We start from the raw sequence: 26,016 nt of genomic DNA on the forward strand, positions 1-26,016 counted from the left end.
GACCCGGGGCTCTGACATTAATCCTGCGGGTAATATGGAACTTCCTGTGGCTAATGAAATCTGAAGCTCCTAAATGGCGGCCTCTAATGACATGCCCTGACAGCTTTCTGAATTAAGCAGCCACGGCTATTGGGATTGGTTTAAATAGCACACAGATGGTGGCATAGAAAGTTTATTTTCGTGAATATAAGGATTCACATGAGGTATCTATTTGGGAAACAAATGGTGGAAGCCTACACCTCTCACTCCTTTTTAATTTTTTTTACAGTAAAAGCACAAAGGAGATAAAAGTAAACTGTAAAAGTACACCAAATCGAGAAGTGAAACGTTGCACTTCTATCTAATGCATTATTATTCAATTATGCATAATTATCATTATTTGTTGGCCACGTCATATGCATCAAATGTGTCAAAAGTACTAGACAAAAACATCCCATTAGACACTTTGTGTGAATCTGTCCTGGACAGCACTGGGAATAATTATGAAAGACGTCATTACCTTCAATCATTTACAAATGCAACCTGTCAATTTACTGGTTAGCCTGACTTCCTGGAATTACGAATTTGCATTGGAATCATATCCAACGCTTACTTGTTTTTATCAATACACCAAAATATCAATTGTGATTTCTTTTTTGAGGACTAGTAAAAGTATAAAATAATAATCCAAAGCCCACAAGACCAGAAGTCTTCACCCTGCATCCTGGTGAAAGGACTGTGAGAAGCAGCAGGAGGAAATGGATCCGCTTTGCCCTCTTATAAACCCTTCGATGACAGAGCCCAACTTTGCGAGGAACCATGGCAACAAACAAGTGGCGCTCGTAGGGGAGCAATTTTCACTCTCCCTGCATTTATAACATCACCGCTTTCAAATTTATTCCGGGACCAGCACAAGATGTTTCTCTATAAAACGAACGTCAAAATTAAGTGCAAGACCTACGTTAGATTGGCTTTCTCAAGCCTTCGTGAATTAAAAACATAAATAGATGTGCAAATACGAAAAGTAAATAGTGGGACTGACCACTACTTGTCCACTTACGTAAGTTATTTTGTAATCTCTCACACCTCGTGGGTCTTTGCTTTTTGTATTCCTCCATAATTCAAAGAGGAGTAAAAGTGCAGAAAAGGGAGGAAACTGACCGCTAAAAAAAGGTAAAAAACATGAACCTGGAAAGTCTACAGTGCAAAAGTGCAGAACGCTGAGTTTATCAGTGATGTATAGGCAGTTAACGTGAATTACATCTCTGTCAAGAAGACCAGCTAAAAGGTCGCCGGTGCGCTGTGTATTCCGCCAAAAATACACAGAGAATGATTTACTGGGCATACTGACCTGAATTTAATTTCCCTGGGAATCTACTCTAAATTGTCTTTAAAATCCACCCCCATTCGGCCGCACTCACCACTGTTGCAGTTGGGCTGCGGCTCTGCTGGCATTTACACTCCTGTGTTCCACGTTCTGTAAAGAAAGGTGGGGCTTGGCCGCGGAAGGGTGCGAAATGTAAGACTATGCAACTGAAACAACAGTTTATGCTCAAATAATATACGCTTCCGACCCCAAACAAATCGGCCCATGAGAGGCCGAGGCTGAATGGTGTCGTTCGGACATTTCAACCAGGGTGACACGGTAAATCAACATGCTTTCACAGCGCCTATATCACACATTTTTATTATTTTTTTTCCCCGATGTACAACAAGCCAGTGCAGCGAAACACCCAGAGCGCATTGCGACTGCAGCCAAGGGAGATGAAGTGTGAAAATGCACTGGAACGACAGGGAAAGTCAACCAGACAAATATAAAAAATCTGCTTTTCATGAGCATGAAAGGAGATTCTTTGGCACACTTTCCAGGCAAACTGTCACAAACAAGCCTGCCTCAGAGGTTCTTTTTTTTTTTGGTAACTTTATGACAGGCGTTGTAAAGTTGCCGAAGTCATCCCACATGTGTGATGATTTCAGCACATCGTCCATAGCAGGATCGCTCTGAAAGCTGTTATCTCAGTAAGAGTGCCTCCCACGGTTTCAGCGCCCATTTGGTGCTGACTGAGGGCCGGCACTTTAAATCACACCCTCGTACGGTCCCGGGAGGACTCAGCTTTTTTGGCAGCACGTAAGGCAATGATGCTACCCTTTCTCCAAAACGTGTACCCCCTCTGCCAGATTGGATCCCAAATGCCTGCAGCTGTTTGTCCCAATAGTGTCTAATGACAGATTGCAGAAGTGGCAATAATGTCAACCCCCCACTGGCCCCTCTTATCTCGCCGCTTATGGGTCAATGGTGGCGGTTGGGAGGTCGGGGGCAAAAGGGAACCGATCCAGGAAGGAGGTCTGGGGCCAAAAAGACCCTCCACAGACCACGAGAGAATGAGCACACATGAACATCAGCTGCTCCAGCAGCAGGACAAGAAAGCTGCCGCCTTTGACGCTTATTGTTCATTACTTAGATTTTTACTCTAGTAATCTAGTAAGCATTTTTACAGGAGTATGGAATTATGCCTACTGGGGTAACTTATGGGTCTGTGAAGGCCAACAGGGCGTAGACTCGGGTCATATTCTTCTTATAATATGGACAAGGATCAAACTTCTCAGACATATTGTTTGCGTTGTGAAAGTGGAGCTTTCTCATGAGCTGAAATTAAAAACTAGCGCAACATGCACGTGAGCCTCCACCATGTACCCAGTCGGTATGTGCCATTTTGCAACTTGCTGGGTCACAATGTCATTTCCTTGAATAAAGCGGGGGGACATGGACGGGAATGCTCTGTGACCCTGATGCCGAGTGTGTTGATTTCTTACGGACCACCACCATGACTAATCTTCACTTGCTACACAAATGTCACTAGCCATCTTATTAGATAATTAAGAATTCGCCCCATTGTCATTTAACTTTTCCAACCTATTTAGTTCTCTCTATTTATAGTCATCAAAAGTTTTATAAAAAAACAATGATTATTTCAGTTTTATACCTGATGTTCCAGCTCCAAAAATTTCAGCCAATTTAGCTTTGATCCCCTGCAGAGTTGGCACCATTGCAATTATTACGACTGGAGAGCTTCACAGATACCTACAGCACAAGTGAAGAAAATGCCAGAAGGCTGAAAACTCGCTGCAGAGTCAGTCAATGCCTCAAGCAAACATTATAATATAAGCATAATATTTTCTCATTATCACACTGGAATGCGGACGCACTGCTCCTTGAGTCAAAACGAAAAGTGGCAGGTTTAGGAATATTTCTGATGCCCGTTATAGGAAACTTTTACTTTTTTTCTTTTTTTACATTTCGCTTCATTGCAGCACCTTAGGTTTCCTCAGCAGAACTTTTCATGATGGTGCTTATTGAAATGCCCCCCCCCCCCAACACTTCCTGTGTACAGAGCGGTTGGGGACTGTATTGGGGTATTTGGAAGGGTGTGCATGACGGCTGCATTTTTATGTATTCTGCGGGGGCTTTCGGTAACAGGAAAAGGGCGTCTCCCTTCAGGTGTTTTCCATCTTCATTGCAGGGTCGCGGAGTAAAGCCATGCTTGCATGGCTCCCCAGGCCTGTAATGAGAAATGACTGAACCTGAATTTCCAACCCACTTATGCAGGTAGTAAGGGGGGGAAAAAAAGGACCAAAAAGAAAGGATTTATGATATGGATATTTTAGGCCCGGGTTGGTCATTAAAGAGCAGGGGTCATTAACGCTCACTTTTCAAAACCACTTTTCCCTTTCAGATGATAACAATGAGCAGCTGGGGGGTGAGGGGTGATTTTTTTTTTTTGCATGGCAAGAATTATTGGGCTTGACTTTGCCCGTGACACGAAATAAATAATTTTTATTACAAGGCTCTCCAAAAGAGCAACTTAACGATGATGCGTGAAGCAGGAATTGTTATTCTTTAGTTAAGAAGAGAAAGGCGATGCATAATAGGCAGAGGTGTCAACTACATCAAAGCTGAAAATGAGACAAAGAAGTTCAAAAATGTTCACAGGGGTTCCTTATAGTCAGTTCATTCTCCTTTTCCATACTTCTTTCATCTGCCGAATAAAAAAGAATTTTTTAAACTCCAAGATGAGCTGAAAGAGAGAACATGGACAGGAAAGAAAAAAATCCCACATCTCAAACCACCCTCCTCTTTATTAACCTTTTTTTTTTTACCCTCTCGGCCTCTGCTTTTGTTCACCTTGGTCCGATTGCTGCAGAAGGAAAAGAAAATGACCTCTTGTTGAAAATGACTGCAATTTTCCTGGCAGATGCCCCGCGGACAGAGCAGGATTGAAAGAGGTCGGCTGATGTTTACTTCATGTTAATGGTGAAATTAACAACAGCACACCTTAATGAGGACAGGAAGGGGATAATCTGGGGGTGGAAACAGCCCACATTGGCTTCACCAACCGTGACAATTTTTTATTTTTGCAGCTCCTGTTCAACAGAGATATTATTTTTGGGACCCTAGATGGCAATCTTTTTTTTTTTTTCTGAGCATGCAGTGAACTTTCCAAGCGCACTTCCTTCCTGCACCCTTTAATAATCAGCCAAATGGAAGGTGTAAACAGGAGAAACTTTAGTGAAAGGTTCCGCGAAGGCCATGTGCAGTTAGGCATCTTCAGACTGGCATGACACAGACAGAGATGCGGGTCGTTGTATAAAAAAAGCGAATTCAAAGAGCCATTCACCGACACCTAACGCCTGTCTGCAAAGCCACCCCAGTCCCACAGAAAACAATGGCCTTATCTCGGCTCTCTGTCAGGTTGCTTCAGTCCGTCTCACGATGTGTCGCGGAGTCCAAGCCAGAGCAAGCTCCGGCCCCCAGCACTTAAAGGCCGTATCTATACGGAGGCAGCCAGCCGTTTCCAAACTGCGTGCGACTGTGTGAACCGATGGGAATAGCGATAAGCACAACATGATTTGGAGAGGAGGAAGACGGGGGATCTACTGACTACGGCTTCTTCAGCTAGAGCGTTTCATTTGTTTTGACTTCTTTTGATCCCCTGCTACAAGGCAGGAACTGGGGGACGAACAGTGCGCCTCTTATTTTGTGGGCCAAGGAAAAAACGAAATGAAAACACACCTGAAGACGGAGGAGCACTCAGGGGTGTAGAAAAGGCTCAATACACCACAAATATACAACCCCGACTCCAGGGACAGGACAGGAAGACTCAAAAAAGAACCTCATAGACAAGATCCCTTGACACCATGATTCAAATGAGAGGTGATGCTTAGTCACCTTCCACCTGGAAAAAACCCTCTCTGAAGACTACAGGTTTACATTAAAGGGCCAGCAAAGAAAGAAGCCAAAGCCTCATGGGCTCATGCTTGTTGTTGCTGCATATCAACAGGCAAATCTCAGCCAGTCAGTCATGTGGGCATGACACATTCAACCCTCTCCTATGTCTATTAATGCACAAAAAATGTTTGATGGTGAAGAAAGGTTACTGCATTATAGTATGGATATTATACAGAATGGATGTCTATACATACTGGATAATCCACACTGAGATTTATCTTCAGCTAAATGAGGAGACAAAAAAAAAGACCGACCTGACACAAAGCAGATTGTGTGTTCTAGACCCAGACTCTTCCAGCAGGTTACTATGGTTACCAAGATTAGTTCCTGTCTTATGGCATGTTAATTCAGAATGCTGATTAAACATGACCAGCATTAGCTGTGCATTATGTGATTTGAATGGTAGGCTGTGGTGTACATGATTCCTGTTTGGTCCCAGTGTCGATTTAATTGGCTCATTTTGGGGTAAACTGCAGCCATTAGTGGAAGAACAACTGGGGGTTTAAGCCACAGCTTGTAACTTTGAGCTTGAGCTTTGAGCCTGAGATTTGATCATTTTCCTTCCGCTGTATAGGACACTGACCTCCCATGCCTTCCCACCAGTTAGAGGTCTCTGGTCGATGGACCGGATAACCTGGATTATGGAGACAGCTGTTCTCGAGTCACGCAGAATGGGGGCAAATGTTCACTGGGAGTAATTTGTCTGGCAGAAGAATCAGCTTCACATCAGGCATGAACCATGTTCAGGTTTCACCTCTTGCTACCGAGGTGTGTGGTTTACTCCCACTTCGTGGTCAAATTTACAGCTGTGATCACCTTTGCGCAGGGGCGATATGGCAATGGCAAGTCCAAAGTAGCATTTTTACAGTGGAAACACAAACATGACTTTTCCTTTGCTGGAATAAATGGTAGGAATGTGCGTTATGCCCTAGAACTAAATCTTTATCCACATTTATAATGAGAAATTTAATGAAAAAACTGGCCAAGAGCTGCTCTAACGAAGGAGGAGACTTATTTGCATCCATATTTATGACACATTTTAACATTTTAAGTTAACGATACAAATGGCAAGGAAACAGCAGAGCACAACAGAGAGTAGCATGAATACTTCCACATTAATGCACGACAATGGGTTGAGGGAGAAAACCAACATATAAAAGATCCTACAAGCAGCAGCTGTGTGTGTGATGTGCAGCACCTGACTAGTCCACAACGGCACTGTACAGTACAGTAAAGTAATGCGGTACAGTGAGATAGACGTCCGGTGAATAGTTTCAATATACTTGCAATATAAAATCAAAATTCTAATTCAGTTCGGTTTTGAATATAGACCATATAAACAAAATTTTTTTTTTTAAATAACCCCAACCTTAAATACCTTTCCCATCAACACCTTCCCTCCACTCGTCCTGACAGACCAGTCAACAATGAAAACAAACTTCCGCTCTTCCGTCTGTGAAGGCCTAAGTCATTCTAGTATAATCTACAGTGTGGCTGGAGCACAGTCCACATATCCAATCATAACAGGTCATAAACAGGAAGTGCGTTAATCATGAATGCACGAAAATAATGAGGTAAACATTTTGTCAGATAAGAGTCTCCATTTTTAGGTTCGGATGAAAGACCACCTGCGGATTCTTCCGCATTTATTGATCAGTATCACTTATAAACATGATGGGGGGGGGTGGTTTCCAGTTTGTCTGTTTATGCACAACATAACCCCGGTTTTAAGATTTAACTGTGGGGAGGAACGAATGTATGTTTCCTCACCTAAAAATGCCCCCTTTCAGGAAAGCCTTGGTTCCAAAAGAAACGTGACTGCATCACCAAATGTCGTCACCGGTAGCTAAGTGGCAGCATCGAAAGAATTCTGTAACTGGAACAACTTCCTGTAAACATCCGACTGCTTCCTGTGGCAAGACAGATGTCGCTGGATCTGACTTGTGCCAATTTTGGAAAACCACAGCAAGAATTCGGAAACTTTGTTGATCAGAGCTGCTGCCACTTGAGGGATTAAAAACAATGCGTCCATCCCATCTGGCAGGCAATTAAAGGCCTGGCAGCCAATCTGAAACCATAAAAAACAAGGTGGTGCAAACTTTGAATTTTTATAGCTGACTTTATAAGGCCACACATATCCTTGTCTTTACGCTTAACATCAAAATGATTCATTAACTGGCTATACTTGCACCTGGATGCTACAGGCGTGCATGTGATGTTTTTTCAATATTTACCATTCAAAATCGTTTCTTTTGGCATTCCTACTGATTAGCTGGTTGGCCTCCTGTTAAGAGAAACACGTTCATGGTGTTGAAAACTTGACATGATATCATAAAAAGTGGCCCCCCTGCTGGGTAAAGTAATTATTTAAGGCTAAAGAAGTAAGCTAGCCAGATTCTAGCTAGCTAACTATGCTAGGTCGGCTAACGCGTGACAAAACACCATGTAAAATAAACACTAACATCTGGAATTAATCTTGCTTGGTTTAAAAGAGTTAATAATATACACATAACTTTATTATTTAATAAAGAATAAATACATTCGAAAATGATTTGTATTGGTGCCATACAAGACATTTGCACAGTACTGTATATCACCATCATTATTCTTATCAGTATTGAAAGTACATGAGTTTGTCCAATTACAAATATCAGTAGAGTATATTTTCTCTTCATAATATTTAATAAATCTAATGAAGTAGTTGAATGATTACTGTGGCTCCTGTTGCTAGGTTTCAAGTGGGTGACACGGATATGACTGTGACCCTCGGGAATCTGTGTCACCGGAAAACAAATGCTGTTCCACGTCTTGAAGGACAGAAGCAGTCAAGGCCTTTGCAGAAGTTTACGTAAGTGGAGTGAGACCTGAGGCCACATGGCGGCCTTTAAGCTGTGCCTTGGGGGAGATGCTGTATCCATCATGCCACTGTCCTGAATTAAGAGGCTAAGCTCTCCAAGACTGACTTCACAGCCATCAGCTGCCATCAGCTCATGGCCATTAACATTTAGCCACCATCTGCCGCCAAGGAGTGACTTTCCAGTATCATCCGTCTTCCCTGCTTGCTTTTCCATGTGCAGGTAGAGACAGGGCTTAATTGCATGGTGCCCATGAAATCTTTGCCTCAACTTTGATCCCTGGGAGGCGCTGAGGAACCGGCCAAAAGGAAACAGTGTTGTCTCAGAATTATGGAATGGTTCTATGGGTGCTATGAGATGCATGTGAACAAAGCACAATGTCTGTAGTTGTTAAGTGACATGACTCGGGCGGTAATTGAATAAGGGTGGGCCCAGAGCCTATTTTGAGATTAGCGGGGCATTGGGATTAAAGGGTGTGGTGGAAGCTTTCAGGACTAAAACAAATCAGTTGATTAATAAATGTTTTCAGCTTGGTATACGGAATAAAATAGAATGTGGAGCGTGTGCCTGAATGGATGCATGGGATTGTGTGACAAACACTACGTCAGCACAATGTCTGCATCTATGGCCGCAACAGATAAGGGAACTCACTACAGTTTTATCTCATGTCTCAAACTGTTCTCACAACTGAACCGCATACATTGTGGCATTTTCCTGTTTATTGTATCATAAGCGAATGAGGAAGAGATGAATCCATTTTGAATCAGAACTCTTTGTTCAGCACAAGAATAAAACCTCGGAAATCAAATCAAACAAATGACTCAGAATCAGCGAAAGGGACAAAAGCATAAGATGAAATCTAGCGGCAAGCACTTTCCTATGGGTAGGGCCTCTACCACAGGGAGTTGCGAGAACATTCCCACCGAACATTTCCACACTGCCATTATTCACGGGAGAGATGGGACAGCGGAAAAGGTAGTACAAAAGGAGGGAAATGTTCCTATTTTTAATTGTCCCCACACCTGCTTTTCCAAATTGTCACCCTTCCCTCTTTACAATAAAAGAATCTCAAGAATTAGAGCATCTGTTTGATTATTATGATAAATAAAACGTGCACACTGGTCTTTTTCAGGACAGGGGGTGTGTCTGTGGGTGGCTGAAGAAGGAGGGGTTAAGGGGGCGTATGGGGGTGGGCGCCTTTCCATGACCCCTGGAGTCAATGATACATAAGGCGCATGACCTACTGGGTCCCTAATCCGAGGCAAATAGCTCAGACCTGCTGCAGACTCTCTCGCTCTCAGCACCCTCACCACTCTACTGGACCTGGCACAGGCTGTCTTCTCTACCGAGGAAAACACTCACACACACACACACACACACACACACACTCACACACCTCGGTGGCAGAGCCTTGGATAAAGACACAGCCTCGGTCTTCGAGAGGAGCCGTCACACACTTGCGCATACTGATATACAAACACACACTAGAAGACTCAGACGCGCACACACACACAGAGAGAGAGAGAGAGAGAGAGAGAGAGAGAGCAAACACTCTCTCGCCCTCCCCTGCTTGTTCACCCACTCCCTCCTCTCTCTCTCCCTCCCTCCCATCCACACTCGCACGGCACTACAGTATATCAGCGCGCGACCAGCGGAGAGGCAGAGGGAAGAGCAGAAATGAATGTGAAGACCCTGGTGTTGGTGATCGTGCTGCTCCTGTTCCTGCTGTGCTCGGCCACCGCCGGTGAGTAACCCACCCAGTCCGGGTCCCTCCTTCACCACCACCCCCCCTCCTTCCCGTGGCATCGCTGCGTTTCGCCCTCTTCTCCCATGGGTTTCCATCTGTGCCATTTCATTGTTTTATTTTTTGCTTCTTTGATGACGATGAAGGCTTGCATTAGGTGAACAGGCACCCGGCGTGGTGGTTAGCCTCCTCTGCCCGTACGCCGACTGTCTCTGTAGGGTGGAATATCAGCACCTGGCTGTTCCCTACTGCACTGCAGTGGTTTTCATATTATTGTTGATGGTCTTTGGTGTGGAGTTTTTTTTCCCGGCTCTCCCTTTGCTCGATGTCATCATGTGCTCGTGGCTTTTGCGATAAGAGGCTCAGCGTAGGTGCTGTGTACGCTCAGTCTACGCTTTCATTTTAATACTTGATTGGAATTCCTCTGTGCAAGAGTCAGGCGTCATCATGGGGTTCATAAAAACGTCACACGACTGAAATGAGATCGTGCGGACGACATATTTATATGTAAATATGTGTGGGGCATATAAGCTCGGCTAATTCACAGCGCTGGGCCATAAATATTCATCATGCATACTGAGCAGCACGTGCAGAGCTGTCTGTCTGCTAATGCCGAGGTGACAAGTGGGAACAGACACAACATACATTTTTGTATTGTTATCAAATGGGAATTTAAGGGCTGCGGCGAGGCGGACACCGGCGTGCGTTCTGTGGCAGGTCGCGGAAGTGCTGAAAGATGTCTGGTCAGCTGGCCGGCGAGTCCAGCCAGCAGATGTGATGGAAGTGACGGGGCGGCGTTAAAAAAAAACCCGTGCAAACGGCGGCCTGGTCTCCTCAAAGGGCCGACGCCAACCTATAAACAAGCGCGTGTGTGTGTGTGTGTGTGTGTGTGTGTGTGTGTGTGTGTGTTTAGTGGAGGGGAGAGTGGGAGAAGTGTGTGTGTGTGTGTGTGTGAGGTAGAGTGCTGTCTACTCAGCACTGCCTGTGCTTTGTGCATCGTTCCCAGCGTGTTCATTAACAGCGCCCAGTGTGTTATTTCCGAGCTCCTCCGCACGTGCAAATGGGAAGCAATTACCCGCCGGTGTCGTTTTTCACCGCGGCCTGAGCCCCTCAACGCCCCGCGGCCCGAGCCGCGTAGCGCAGGCGAGGCCGCCGATAAGCCTCATTACGCGTAGAGCATTTTAGGTCACGATGGCTTACTGGCCGGATTGTCTGAGCTGCGCCGAGAGCACGTTGAACGCCGGAGGCTGGGTGAGTCGGGGCGCCGTGCTGCCCGCCGGTGCCTGTCTGTGTCAGGTGTCACAGCCAGTTCACCTTTCGACGGCGGGACGGTGACGTGCGGACATTGAGGGGTGGTCTTCCTCCTCCCCATCTGTCTCTGGCATGGTGAGAGGGCGTGGACGTCTGCATATACGTGCGTGTGCGTGACAACTGTCGGTGCAACAGGCGACAACGGCTCAAATTTGCCGTTGTCAGAGATGAAAAATTGAAGTGGCCTTGAGCATCACGTCCTGACGTCCCATCAGAGAAAGTCACGGTCTCAGCAGCCAGGTTTTTTCCAGAAAGACGAAGCGACACCAACACTCCAAGGCTGCAGGACCAGGAGGGACATCACAAAAACACGACGGAGGAAAACAAGTGACGCAGAAAAAACACACACACACACACACACACACACACACAGAAAGCTCCTGAGACGTGTAATTTTAGAAGGCTGCTTGGTGCAGGTGAGGTTTGCATCACGGGCAGAGGCGGGAAAGGGGAGGGAGTGTCTGCTGCGTGGACTGTAGGCCATTTTGATCTGCGCGGAACGTTGCCGCTGACCCCGCCACGCGTTCAGGGTCAGCGGGGACCGGGGAGAGAGAGGCGAGCGGAAAATAAACACGGGGCTCATTATAACCTGCGAGCGCAACGTTCCCCCACCGGAGGGTCAGGATATTGTTAGACAGCAGCAGAGCTCAGGAAGCATTACATCGCGGTCCCGAAGCCGTCCGTGCGCGTGGACGCGATCATAGCGCCGCAAAGTGAGAGAGCGACGGAGACAGCCTGTCCAAACTTTCCCAGATGTCCTGCAGTAACAGCACTGAGTAAGTGGACAAAGGGGTTGTGGTGGAAAGGTTATTATGGGATGACGGAGTATCATTCAGCCGGTCCTTGAGCTCTGATGCACGGGACTTTCTTGGCAGACGGCGGACGTGCACAGACAGACCGGGAGGAGGGGGGTGGCTTCAAAGCGGGGGGGGGGTCAGAGTTCAGGTTTAATGCACCAATAACCTGGATATCCTTTATAAGCCGAGTAAAGTGGAACGTGACCGTCTGAGGCTTGGACGCTCTGCCCCTTCCCTTCATTTTCACTTCCTCCTGGTCTACAGTACGGCTGCCCGGACGGGGTGCGAACAGCAGGCTTTGCACCCAGCGCACCTCTGCAGAACTGACACGCCCAAGCTCCGGTCGCTGGAGGATAGACAGGCATATGGCGCATTAGCACCCCCTACTCAAACTGGCTACTTGTTGCACCCCATCTGCGCTGGGAGAAACGATGGCTGTTTAACAGTGTCGGCACACGCCAGATGATTTTCTCTTTGAATGCTTATCTGTGAGCGGTGTGGGTGAAACTGATAAGGACTCAAGATTTATTTGGATGAGGTAGGACTATATAGGACCAGACAGTTGATCATGTGAAGAGATGGCATGCAAAGCTTTAAGAAGCACAGGAGAGGAGAGAAAGAGCGAAGAATGAAAACAAGTGAAATAGAGCGGGAGCGAAGGGTCTTGGAGGCTTTCAGCAGTCAAAGAGGAGAGCAGGAACTTTAAAATATTAAAAAGCCTCTGAAAGTTCACAGCTGGTGGTCCCAAGTTTGCAGGTGGAGGACTGAGGGGTGTATGAAAGAGCAACACACTGAGCCGAGCAGCCTGCAACCACTCACACTCCACCCGCATGTGGGGATCTTTCTCCACCTTTACCCCTGTGCCGTAGAACGCAGCCTGGGAGTCGGCAAGCCAGTGGATATACACACACACACACACACAGACACACACACACAAAATCTCTGTTAAACATCAGAACAAGCCTCACCGGTTCAGAAATCTCCCCTCACTTTCAGACAGCTTAATTAAGTCCAGATATTCCAAGAGCCGGGCCCTTTCCACTCGGGGTCTAATATTAAACTGATTTATGGCTCCCTTTCCAAACATTACATTTTACAATTACCGTTGCTGCGAATCCGATACAATCAGACTGAACATTTTTATTAAGGGCAAAGGAACCAACTGTTGGGTAAATGTCTGAAGTTGAGGAAACGAGAGTGTTTTAAATACTTTTATGGTCAATTTGGAAGCAAGGTGGTGGTGCGGTGAGGTGGTATCAGGGTACCGAGTGACCTCTGGCCCCTCTCGGGAAATAAAACATCCTGTTGTATTATCTTGTTTTATCAGATGACATGGCCGACATGGATTTAGCATGTATTTGAAGGTACAGATTTTGATTGGATGCTGGCCTTCGAGAATGAAATAAGAGATTAGTCTCTTGGTGTTGGCTCAATAAGATGTCACCCCTACCAAAAAAACCCAGGTTCACTGTTTCTAGATATGCATTACAGTGACTACAGTATTTTGGATTTACTCTGCTAGTAAATGAAGATACTGTGCCAGATGCACATTTGTAAGTCAAAAACCAGGGAATCTGATTATAGGAACGTGTTGAAATAACTCACGATATTTCTAAACACACATCACGACCACGAAAACAGTTTATATACGGAGCTGGCGGGCCGCACATCCACCTCTCAGAGTCATAAACAGCCGTTTCCAAACCCGCAGTCACCATCATTCACCCCGTGTAGCACATGGCCCGGCGGACGTCAGCGCCCATCCATCAGAACATTCCGACAGGACGCGGCGTGTTGAGAACTTTCTCAGCATGCCAGTTCTGATGTAATTGCCCGCATATGCTTTTGAATGTCAGATATTTAATGTCACCAAGCACTGGCGACAACTCGCCAGCAGAAAACGCTGCCGCTGTGGGGACAAAAATTACAGCCAAGCTGCCGCAATGCTGACAGTTTTTGTTCCCCCCCAAAGGTCACAGTATGAAGGTGGCACGAGCCCTAAGGCACTTTGTGTGTGTGTGTGTGTGTGTTGGCAGTCACGGGGTAGGGGTGAGCTGCCACACAACACACCTTTCTTTTAAAGGCGTGTGTGAGTGGTAGATGAAGTGAATGATGCAGAGAGATGGAGGAGCACCCAGGCCACCGTCGTCGCATCAGATTACCGCGGCCATGGCAACGCACCGTCAGAGGATCCCTCCTCGCCCGGCGCACGGCCTCTGGAGGCCGCCGGCTGGATAAACAGGGCGATGGACGGACGGGCCGCCGCCGGAGTGCTGACTCGGAGCCTCCGGTTGCTGAGTGGAACATCCAGGCTGGATCTCCCGGCCGGCCTCCCACCCAAATCCTCTTTGAGGCTGTCTGCTGCCCCCGAGCCCCTCTCAGCAGAAAGCTCGCTTAAGATGCTTTGCCTGATTCTCCCGAGCTGATTTCCTCGCATTTAGAGACCCAGCCGGTAATAAGCCCTCTGTCGCTGAACTCTCGGTGTGTGTGTGTGTGTGTGTGTGTGTATGTCTCTGCTCACTCTGGAATCTCGCATGGCTTCATTAGTACAGGTGGTGACGGCAGGCCTTTGAAGGCAGAGCGCTCTGATCATGCGAGGCCAGGCGGCCCTCGTCATTAGACGCACGAGCTAATACGGGTCATGTGCAGTTCGCGGGCGGGGCAGAGGGAAATTAGCAGGAAATTCAGCCGTCGGAGGGCCGCGGCGGCTCAGTGCCGCTCGACTCCTCCTTCCAGGAGGGTTCCGCGCTCTCTCTCAGGCACTTGTGGCTGCTTATGTGGAAAGTCGCAGCCCCGGACCTGGCATTGTCACCGAGGCACCACGCCGCATATCAAGCAGGGCCACCAAAACAACCGCGACAGTTCAGGACAGGGTTAACCTGCGGCGGTGGGATCAATAAACGCGGCAAGCGAAAACGGGGTCCGGGTTCGCAATTTTGGGGGTGTGTACACTAAAAAAAAAAACTGGGAAGGTGGGGGGGACCTCATCCATTCCAACAGACAATGTCATTCTTTCTGCTCCACACTGAGCACCATTCACAGGCGCTGCCATGGAAACGTGTGCTGAAAAAAAAAAAAAAGTCCGCCAGAGATTGGTACCAGTTTCTGCCAAGGCCCCCCGAGTTACGGGTGGGCATGGAGCGGGCGATAATCAGCCAAGCAGCACCTCGCTGCTTTAAAGAGGCAAAACGCTGAATGGATGGCTGTTGATGTCATGTTCTCTGCTAAGCCTAAATATTCCTTTACCCCCCTAATGGGTGGACGGGCCACACATTCAGGGAAAGACACGGTGACCTCAGAATCGCCAGTCTGTCATACAGTCTTTTCATTTCCATTGAATTTATTTTGTTTGACATCTGTTGTACATACTCTACGCGTCATTTTGTACATTATAAAACAAATCTGAAGATGCAGGACTATGAAATAATGAGGTTATGTAATAAAAAAACAAAACAAATAGCAGGTGGAGAGAAATCGACAACGAGACAACGTGAAGGCCAGGACGACTAGATTCATGCAAGTAGGTAGTCTACATGTGTATATGCGTGGCCTTTATAGAACGAAAGTTAAGGAGAGTCCATGCCAGTTCATTCAAAAAACTTCTCCTGGAGCGCAGGCAGCGTTCCATAGCGCCGATGTTCCGTGTCATAATTAACACATCAGCTTTTGCTCTGCTTCAGAACCCTGACAGATTAGCTTAAACGGTTTAGGAAAAGTGCCATGTGCTGTGCCGGCGTGCCTGCATGCGCACAACAGACGCTGCAAACTATCATTCACTGCGATTCCCCCGTCTTAATGAATGAAGCCGAGCCGAGCCGCGAGGGCTCACACCTCTGACATCATGTGCTGACAACCACGGCAACACATTCCGCACACTTACTGTCACACATGCAAGTACACTAACTGCATTCTATAATGACCTACTGTACATACTTATAATTTTGAAATATTGGCTTGGACTGGTCCACTTTTAATGCATTACAGTAAAAGAGAATTCGTTAACAGTGGATGACGTTACGGACCGTACCAGATCAGAATCTTGCAACACTTTTCCCTGCTCCAAAACAACAAATCCCAGACTGCATGCTGTCACCTGACCTTCACCTGAGGCTTTATCAGTTTATTTTTGCAATTACAAATCTTTCTGCGGACAGAAGCATTGGGCTTGTAGTGTGGGATGAACTCTTTAACCCCTGCTACGGTTATTACCCTCGATTTAGGCTTGGCTTAGAGACGTTGAGCTACTACTAGTACAAAAAAATAATAAGAATAATTGAACGTGGGAATGTGGGAAGTTTTAATGTTTTTTTTTCTTTTTCTGAATACCCTGCAAGGCATGAAAATAAATCAATAGCATTTGGCCCGCTTCACTAGGAGCCTTACCAAGCAGGACGAGATGGAATATTTCAATAAGGAATTTGATTATGCAGCCTATCGATTTAATGTTATGTTTAAAATGATTGAAAGCCACCTGCAGGGCACCGACATGCTCGAGGAGCCGTGTCGTATCCGCCTGCGGCCACAAACAAACAGAGGTCCTCACATGTTCCTGGTTTACACTGGAAAGGGCTGTAAGTAGATCTAATCTCGGACTTCCTGGAGGGCCAAGAGGGCTCCAGGGGTGGGGCATGGTAGATTAGATCCACCTGGGCCTCCCATCTTCACAATCGGACAGGCCCAGTTCTCCCATTGTTCCTCGGCGTTGAGTAGCTGTTGCCAGCCACTCCGGATGTGTCCAGGCCACTAGAGACATTTAATAAACCGCGGGCTTCAAAAGTCCCCCGCGTGGCTTGTCTTATCTCTTGGACATGTTAGAGAACGAGCCCTGAGGGGACAGAGGTGAGGAAGAAGTTCCGAATGGTGGGAGAGAGCAGAAGAGACGGGGGTGAGAAAAGCAATGTAATGGATGGTACCCGAGGAAGGTGATGAAGCAGGGAAGGCAAGTGAGATGCCAGGCAATTAATCAGCTAAACCAGCAGCCATGGCCTGGAGCCTTTTTTCCCCACCTATCATCTCTCTTACCTGCTCCCCGTTGGCCAGTGCGGCCAATTTTCCAGCATTCCCCAAATTCCCACTTTATGAAACTTTAACAGGGGAATTATTTGCCCCAGACAACAGGCTGTGGTGGTGTTGTCAGGGATGATCCTCCCATGCCAGATGAGCAGATTAGACCAGTTGGATGCTGTGAGAAACATCTTTGGGCAACCTCCACATTTGTCTCTTGTTAGGCAAAAGGCCCCGAGGGGGTTAAAGGGCGCCTGGAAAACGGCATTAGATTCTTTATCGCTGGCATCAGTTATAATGTAATAAGGGGGACTGGCGAGTTAAGCCTGGCCAGATCTGGGGATGGGAGATGTGTATCTGATGGTGATTGCATTAAGCAGAGCAATCAGCCCTCGTTCGCCCGGTTGTAGTCCGCGGCAGATTCAGCCTCTGCTGAGTTCTAGAATGCGCGGTACTGCCTGGGGATGCGGTGGAAGATCTGAACAGTCCCTATTTCGCCTTGGCAGCGGGAAGTTCATGAATTCGGGTTGGCTCTTTGATGCTGTCATTATTCTTGTTCCTCCTGTGTCCGGGCAGACAGGTAAGGAGAGCGGGGGAACTTTTCTTTTCCCTAGCACAGACCAGCTGCTGACAGCTCGCTCTGACAGGAAATGTCTAAATTGTCTCATTACCCAGGCAGGATTGTGACAGGCTGACGGGGAGAAGTGGAGACAGTGATGGGGTTGGGCTCTGTTCATCCCGCCCCGGTGCAATTACAGTCCCGACTTGCTGATGAAGTGATGCAGATTTACACCCCCAAATCCCACATGCATTCACATCTGAAGAAGGCCGTGGTGGATGCCTCTTTCACACGCACTATGCTGATTACTCACCGGGGTTTGTGTAGGGGGGGTGAAGCCCGTCCCATAGGAGGGCAGGGGGAGTTTCTCCTGTCAGTCCTTTAAGCCTCCTCATACATACAGGATTTTTAAGAAACACGTTAAACCCCTTCAGATTAGAGCGAAATGAGCTCAGTGCAGGCAGAATGTGTAAACTTCCTCTATCCATACTATATCTGGCATAATAACAAGAGGATAATGGTGGGATTAGGACGTTTGAGGGGAAAGATCTTTTTTTTTTCCTTTTCCCCTCCCTCATTCCATGTTGGCAATATCCTTTCCACACTGTAAATGAATCAGCTATGTTTAAGAGTCGAAGTCACATGACGCCAGCAACAGACCAAAATCCAGGAGCAGTTTAAATCTGACTCAGTTTCAACTGCAATGGGATTTGTCGAGCATTGTTGTCACGCCAGATTGAATTTTCTTCACGATCAGATGCTTGTCTGCCAGTCCTCCGGGAATTTGTTAGTTGGGTAATCATCAGAATGTTTGCAGCCCCGTTTTTAACGGCCTGAGGCGGCTTCAACCACATCTTTCTAACAATGGCAGTGATTTAGCCAACGCTGGATACTCCATAATAGGGCACCACTCTGTCTAACAATAGCACTCTTAATCTCGTTGTGATTCCTATTTTGAGAGCTGGCTGTCAGAAGCCCTAAGGAGATAGAGTTTTGGTGAAGGAAGTGTCACACCCTGAGGACATCTCAAGAAATGTGGCCTGCCAGTGCCATTAGGGGGGTGATGGGACAGGAATGTCTTGGGCCGGCGTGAGTGATGACATTCACACTACTGTCAGGAAGAGCTAAATAGGATTCTCAGTTTACTTTAAAAGGAAGGTATTTATCCCCTCCCCCCTTAGAGGAACTGACCCTTTTTTTAAAACACACGGAGACACTTTGGCTGAGGGCACAAGGTTTTGGGAGCTTAGCGATGTGAGTGTACCTGACCTGAAGACAACAGATAAGACGACAAGACAGCTAAGCTCAGCAGTGACGGAAACATTATCAATGAAGAATTTGTTCAGGTCACCGAAGGCCATAAAAAGAGAGGAGCATGTGCATGTCTATGAATGAAGAGGCACGGGTGGTCTACATGCATGATTTAAAGCAAAAATGATGATGGCTGAATAACTGGGCTGAATTTTATTAGCCTGTCACATGATTTTGACTGTGAAGCTGACTCCATAAATTACCACTCTCCCTGGGCGGGACGCTTTAATCTTTGTAGCAACTGGCAACCACAGAAAGATTCAATGAATAATCATCCTCACAAAATGTCACATCAAAAACCTCGCCCTGGCCCAAGGTATCGAGCAAAGATGCTGGAAACGCGTCCAGTGATTTCAGGGCCGCCGTGAAAAGCCTGAGAGGCTGAAGAGGAGGTGGAGGAGCATCAAGAGCAATAAAGGCGGAGGGTTTAAAGAGGCTTCCCACATCAGACATGTTTTTACTTGACAGACATGCCTTACCTCATTTTCCAGATCTTCTACACTTCTGTGTGCACGTACTGTTTTATTTAATACGGTGTGTACATGATCTTCCTAGTCAAACATTATTGATTTCTACATGGAGAATGCAGCTATTGGTTATTCACATTTGCAATCTTTTTACAGATTTTTTTGTTCGATTATTGCTCTATATTGTGTTTTTCTTCAGACAGTGGTTCATTAATGTTTATTCATTTATGATGGTAAAAGTTCATTTCAGGAGTTTTTGTAATGCAATTTTGTTGTCTGCCACCAGTTTTTAAGATGCACAAGCAATGTGGATATACAATTAAAGTATCGTGGCACAGTCATGTAGCTATCCAGATACCTGAACATAGATCTGTGTTGCTGTCCACAGCTCCCATGGCCTCCACAGAGCACAGCAAGGGGCTGGAGGTGGCAGACACCATGAGGAGTCCTACTCAGCAGAACCCTGGCAGAGGTGGGCGGAACCAAAGACCTTCTGGTTGGAGGAGGAGACGCCCCCGACCTCGCCTCTCCCACAAGGGGCCAATGCCATTCTAGAGCAAGGTAAGAAACGGAGATTAACTGCATATGAGGAGACTAAATTGGTTGTGTCGTTTTTGACATATATGCAGCACCATAAACCCCGAGACTTGTAGGACTGCGATATCTGGTGTTTTACCATTCGTCCTACCATGAAATTTGACACTTATATTAGCCTATAAAGATGAATGACCAGATTAGATTGTTTAAAAAATGCTTAACAACAACAAAAAAAAATTATTTAAATTATTTGTATAAGTATTTGTGCACAAAAAAAGAATTCAAGGATGAAATAGCATTAGATGCAGTCATCAGGGTTTTTATGGTAGAAGTTTACTGCTATCACTGGTTTTCGAATTCTTTTCTCAGAAAAATATTTTTGATTCCAGGCATTTAGCAGCATAGAATGCTTTTAAAAAGATTATGTTTGTGACTTGTTTCCTTTTAAATGCCGGGTTGGGGCGAAAGGTCAGAGAAGTTTTCCTGGCTGTTCCAGTTCTGGTCATTTTGTTTTCATTCTTTAGAATTAAAGCAAAAGTAAAGTCCCGACATCAAGGAAGATACTTGGCAGTGGCGAGTTTCTCACTCTGTACTCTTTTCACATGTACACCGGGTTATGTAGATAGATATTTTTTAAATAACACATGATCTTGTTGAACTTGGTCTCTGAAAACAGGTTTTTGACAGACCTTTGTTTCATCTTGGTATTCAAGGAGAACATGACATTTTCACCTTCAGCGAATGGCACAACAAAAACAGTCCCGTTTCTTAAAAGGTGATTTAACCACAGGGTACCCTAAACTAGAAGAATGTTCACCTTCAAAATAAATATCAATCACTTGTGCTGACTGAGGCTCAAAACATAACATGCAAGAGCGCAGATCTTTGGCCAGAACGAACCACCCACACAGAAATAGTGGGAACGGGCCCAAAACAGACCATGGCCTATTGACTGAGCCTGGGACTCATTCACAACTTTCACACAGACCACTCATGAGACAAGATGGCACGGCGGAGCACAATGTCCCCCCAGGAGGTGCCAATCACAGCTTGCCGGGTGCCACCATAAATTAACCTGGTAAGAGGCAGTTCACTGGCCCAGAAGTGAGCCTCCCCTTGACGACACAATTCGAGGTTTTTAAAAGCCTGTGGACTGAACATCATAAAATCGCAGAGTCATTCACACCTTCTACACTCTCCCAGGATTTTTACAGCCTATGGCAAATTATGCCACATCTGATGCTTTTGCTTTTTTTGTGGGAACGATTCTCACGCTTATCGAATGGGCAGGGGAAGCGGGCTGCTGGCGGCACAGGGCTGAACACAAAGAGCGAGGGCAGAGGAAGGCCCGGGGACAACAACAAGGCTTCAAAACACTCAATAGCCAGGCAGGACAATAAAGGAGAAGGCGTTCTTTCTGTCAGTGCCTGTTTCGAAACTCAGAAGAGGCGGCAGCACAAAGAGGTGAGCCCCAGAAGATGTGCTGCTCTATTAAAGACGACGGCTCAGCGACTCTCAATGTGTTCCTCCGCGAGGAGAACTGAGACTCGCTGCTTTCATCCTGCGCCTTCTTTAGTGCCTCTCAAGCCTTTCTGAAGTTCAAAGTTCACCTCATTCAATTCCATGCAGAGACAGGGATACCAGCGCTTACCCTAACCAGAATACCAATAGCTTTAGCATACTTCAGAATAGCCATACAGTTAAAGTGCATTATGTAGTGCCATGGTCATAGGGACAAACATGATTCATAAGCGGGGTATTTACGGCAAGGTTTGGTTCCCATTTAGAGTGATGTGTCACTTCAGATCAAAATAAAGCGACCATTAGAGAACACCCTTGTCCTGTGATGACTTCATCCCGATGGGCCTCCTGTTCTCCCCCCAATCCATACATATGAGTAGGAAAATTATGCAAATCATATGAAATGAACATCAGTCACCACATCTGAATCCTGCGGGGAGTTTTTTAACTCACTGTGTTCATTACGCTTATTCATTATTGTCAAACATCGGCATTTAAATCAGATTTGTGTTTAATTAGGTTCCCACTTGTGCTGTGATAAATTAAACTGTTCTCTGAGGCAGGAAATATGATTTTAGAAATAGTCCACTACACGTCACTTGACCGCAAACTAAGTTTATTCTAAAATGTCCCATTGGACCAAACCAAAATCTATTCTATATATATATTCCCTTGGACAAACCCAGATGCTGGACAGGTTTGCAGGCCTGGGTCTGGTCAGTGTCAACTCAGCTCACACCTCACACTTCATCAAGCCAACCCCAGAAGAGAACGCTGCCTGACGGCCAGGGTTAACTTTTTAGAAGGCCTGACAGACGGCAAAGACCCACTGGAGAAGGCCACAGTGGGAGAACGTCAACTTAAAAGACCAACTTTTTCCCCCTTCTCCCTTTGTCCCCTGCAAAGCCATGTCTCTAATTCCCATTGAGTCCTTCTGATGATGAGAAGCACTACTCTGGAAACAGCTGGAACAGTGCACTGTTCCACCCCAGAGGAAAGATCTCTGCATACGTTCCACAGCTGAGGATAAGAAAACACTTGACTCAAAGTTTTTAAAGTGGACATAAATCCAAGAGCCCCTGCCTCTCAACTAAACTCAACCGAGCCACTTCCACATGGCCAACTACAAAAACTGACAATGCAATGTTTCTCAAATGTCATAATTCTACAGAAATGCATTGATGGACAATAAGGTCACACACAGTGTTGAAATAACGTTTGCTGATATTTTAGTGGGTGGTGATTGCAGTCATTTCTGATAAGCGCACAACTTGCCTTGTTTTATATGAGACAACAATAAAAATCAAAGCTCGGAAAGTGCAGAAATAATGGGGATGTAATGATTCTGGCATACGGACATCATTACATTGATATTTTGCTTAGAAATGCCAATGTCAGAAGATTTTACAGTTTTCTTTGTGTGTTTTCTCTAACATTTATCAGACATCTGTTGAGACTAAAGCATTTTCTTTCCATGCTACCTTGATATTGTTTTTTATGACTATAAACAAGAGACAATAAAACAAGGCGGTGAAAGCAGATACACATCAGTTTAGCATTACATAAGCACAGAAACATGCTCCAATCGCTCGAGAAACCAGAGGCCACTCTTATCAGAGTGCAACCATTGTCATCTAACAAAAGCTCCTTAAGAGCCTCAGTCATCCAAAATCTTTAGGCCCAATCAACCTAAAAAGATTAAAAGAAAGAAAGCATAAAGGATTATCAGGAACGTATCCAATGCCTCCAGCGTGTTACAGAGAGGAACCGGCAATCTGCACTTCCACAAGGGGATTATTGTTCTTCATAGGCAGCGAACACTGATTTATTGTCCTTGGTTTTGAATGTGCAGATTTCATGTCGTTCCTCCCCACGATGATGGGTAATTTTCTACTTTTCAGGTCAAACGTTCCATTATTTCCTTTATAGAGCTGCAGTCAGCAGATCAAAAACTCGAGTTTAGAAGAATAGACTATGATGTACATAATAAAAGGCACAAGTGTACCTTAACACACGTCTCGTTTTTTTTTTCTCCAGGCACTGCTTCGAGCGCCCACCCCCAGGTTCTGATTTAAATGCTCTTCCTTTACCTTGGGGGGCCTTGCTACAAAGGGGCCAACGCAAGCCCAGCCTGAAGAGTGACGTCCATAGCACCTGCTGGTTCTTCAAGCAGCTCTTCTTCTGTCCACGAAAAAAAAAAAAGGAAAAAAAGCAAAGAAATCAGGACAAACCACTCACCCTCAAGCTCTAACCTGGAACCGTGGGACAGGAACAACCAGACGGGGATTTCTCCCCCCTCTCTCTATCTTTCTCTCTGTGTCGCTCTCCCTCCCGTGATTGACATCTCCCCCACTCTTCAGCACACTTTGCATGATGTGTGCGCCCCCACCCCACCCTCCCCTCGAGAGGAGCCGGGTCCGGACTGTCATGGCCTGAAAGCATCAGTCACATCCCAACGGTGTGGTAGTCTAATTCTTTCTGATTCAAGGCGACCGCAGACCTGGCCGCATCCATCTGGCTTGTGAAGGGTGGTTAGTGACCAGAGGACCGGAGTGACAGACAACCAAAAGTTAATGGCATTACCCAACTTTATTGATGTAATCCTATTTGAAATGGCATTGTCTGCTGAGGTTTTGTCAACAGCAAAGCGTTTCTTCCTCCCACCTCTCTGCATTCTCATTTCAACGGCATTGGTTGAATTAATTATCACTGTAAGAACTGTTTTCTAATTACTGTAACTATTTCATGCCTATGAGCAAACCTGACGGTTAAGGTGTTTTTACCCTTTCACCTTTTACATAATATGAGATATCACGCTCAAGCACCCTGCTTCAAAATGTCAGCTTGTGTTAAACTCACTGAGCCCAAAGTGACACCTTGGTGCTCCAAGCAGTGTGCTCAAGGTTTCCAGCCATTCTGTCCCACAGGGGACCGTGGCATTGGACCGTGTCCTCACGTCCCAAAGCCCTTGCCTCCAAACCCAACCGACTGCACCTAGCAGCCGCTCTACTCGACTGTTAACTGGCCGGGGTGATTCACCACCCCACCTTCAAATGAAGTGCCAAATATCAACCTGTTCCACAATGCTGCCAGGAGAGACGAGACAAAACGCATTACCTCTTTGTTGGCGTCTCGAAACACTCGCATGCATCACACTGACACATTGCTTTATTGTTTTCTTCCGGTTTAAACATAAGATACGGCAAGTTGAACGGCCGTGGCTGAAGGGAAGAGCAGGTTGTTTGGCAGACATGTACCAGTTCCACAATACAACTCCTGTCAGGACGTTGCATTGATGGCTAAGCTTGAGGCTGCGACTTCAAGATCTAAGCGACTGAATGCAACGTCGACGTATCATACTGGAATTTATCAGCTTTTTAAAAAATCTATTATTTTTTTCTTTTTCTCAGGGTGCTGTGATACAAGCCTATGCCAGAATGGTTTATATTTTGTGCATTTATTTAAAGAAATCACACATGCATAGACATATATAAAAATAGAATATGTAAGCATACATTATATCAATATACGTATATATATGGCTACATATTTACACACCACTATGGCTATGTATGCAGTTTCGGTTTCACGTTGTTTAAGTTGTTCATGTTACCCGTCCTCTGCGGGGATCCTTTACTTTGCACTGTTAGCTTCTATAGCGCATCTGGTCGCAGCTCTGATAGCTCTGCTCATTAAACCCCGAGCTAATCTGTGTCAGATGGACCTGGCCACGGCCAGGTGGTCTGTGTGCGAAATGTCAACTTGGCTTAGACTGCGACCGCACCAGACCCCCCCGCTCTGACTTACGTAACAATGCAGGAAATGCAGGCCGAGCGCAGGACTGACATAGAGAGCTGTGAACAGACAGTGACCTGTTACCACCACATGGTCAGGCTGCAGGGCTTGTCAATATCTGAATAGAAAATATTCCCCCCCTCTCATCTCTCCATGGAATTGGGGCAGAAAGCCACGTCTCCGTTTGACACTCAGAGCATTTTTTTTTAAGCGTATGCCCTAACCTACGCTCACCCAGATTAAAAATACATTGAATGTGAAGGCCATGTGAATCCAAATACTTTCGGTTCAACATGAATCATTAAATAAGACCATCTCAGACAGAGATGTAGAGTTCATTACAGCCACTGCATTACAAGGGCCAGACGGTGGATACATAAACCAACTCTCCCCAATCTGTAAAATGTGGATTTGGTAGATTTAGGTCAAAGGGAGAGGTTTAATATAGATATACATATTCCTGTCTGGAAAGTCATTGTCGAAGTGCAGTGTTTCCTCATGAATGTATCTTTCCACAATCTGCACCAGCCGAGCAGCCCCTCCAGGGAGGGACAAAAAAATAAATCCTATATCTACTCCACCCCCACCTGACCACTATCACCACTACACCCCAGTAATGGAGGATTAAATAAAATAAAATAAAAGAAGAAAAACAGGGGGAAAGAAAAGAGAAAACGATCCAAAGCCTCCTTTTATTGGTCCCCCTTAAACACCAATCATATGGCTTTGCTACTCTCTGTATGGGCATGCAAGGCTGCACTTTTCTGAAATTCCATTATGCTGCTGGGAAAAATAAACCCTGAAAACAAGACTCTTTGGCATGTAATGGTTTTCCAGTGTTGTGACAAT

The 26,016-nt window shown here is 46.0% G+C and overlaps 1 protein-coding gene across 1 annotated transcript; it reads left to right on the forward strand.

Annotated features, from left to right (window-relative positions):
* Window positions 1-9,462: 9,462 nt before the first annotated feature.
* apln (apelin) lies at window positions 9,463-25,976 on the forward strand. The gene is made up of 3 exons (XM_028960139.1): window positions 9,463-9,865; window positions 19,703-19,875; window positions 23,410-25,976. The coding sequence occupies exons 1-2, from the start codon at window positions 9,799-9,801 to the stop codon at window positions 19,867-19,869; spliced, it is 234 nt and encodes a 77-aa protein (XP_028815972.1). The 5' UTR covers window positions 9,463-9,798; the 3' UTR covers window positions 19,870-19,875; window positions 23,410-25,976.
* Window positions 25,977-26,016: the final 40 nt, after the last annotated feature.

The sequence above is a fragment of the Denticeps clupeoides genome, chromosome 18 (assembly GCF_900700375.1).
Source record: "Denticeps clupeoides chromosome 18, fDenClu1.1, whole genome shotgun sequence".
NCBI lineage: Eukaryota > Metazoa > Chordata > Actinopteri > Clupeiformes > Denticipitidae > Denticeps > Denticeps clupeoides.

Bases quoted from the DNA above. Each gene is read 5' to 3' on its own strand.
- apln (XM_028960139.1), top strand. From the start codon at position 9,799: ATGAATGTGAAGACCCTGGTGTTGGTGATCGTGCTGCTCCTGTTCCTG. The intron at 9,866-19,702 runs GTGAGTAACCCA...TGCTGTCCACAG, and splicing joins GCTGTGCTCGGCCACCGCCG to CTCCCATGGCCTCCACAGAG.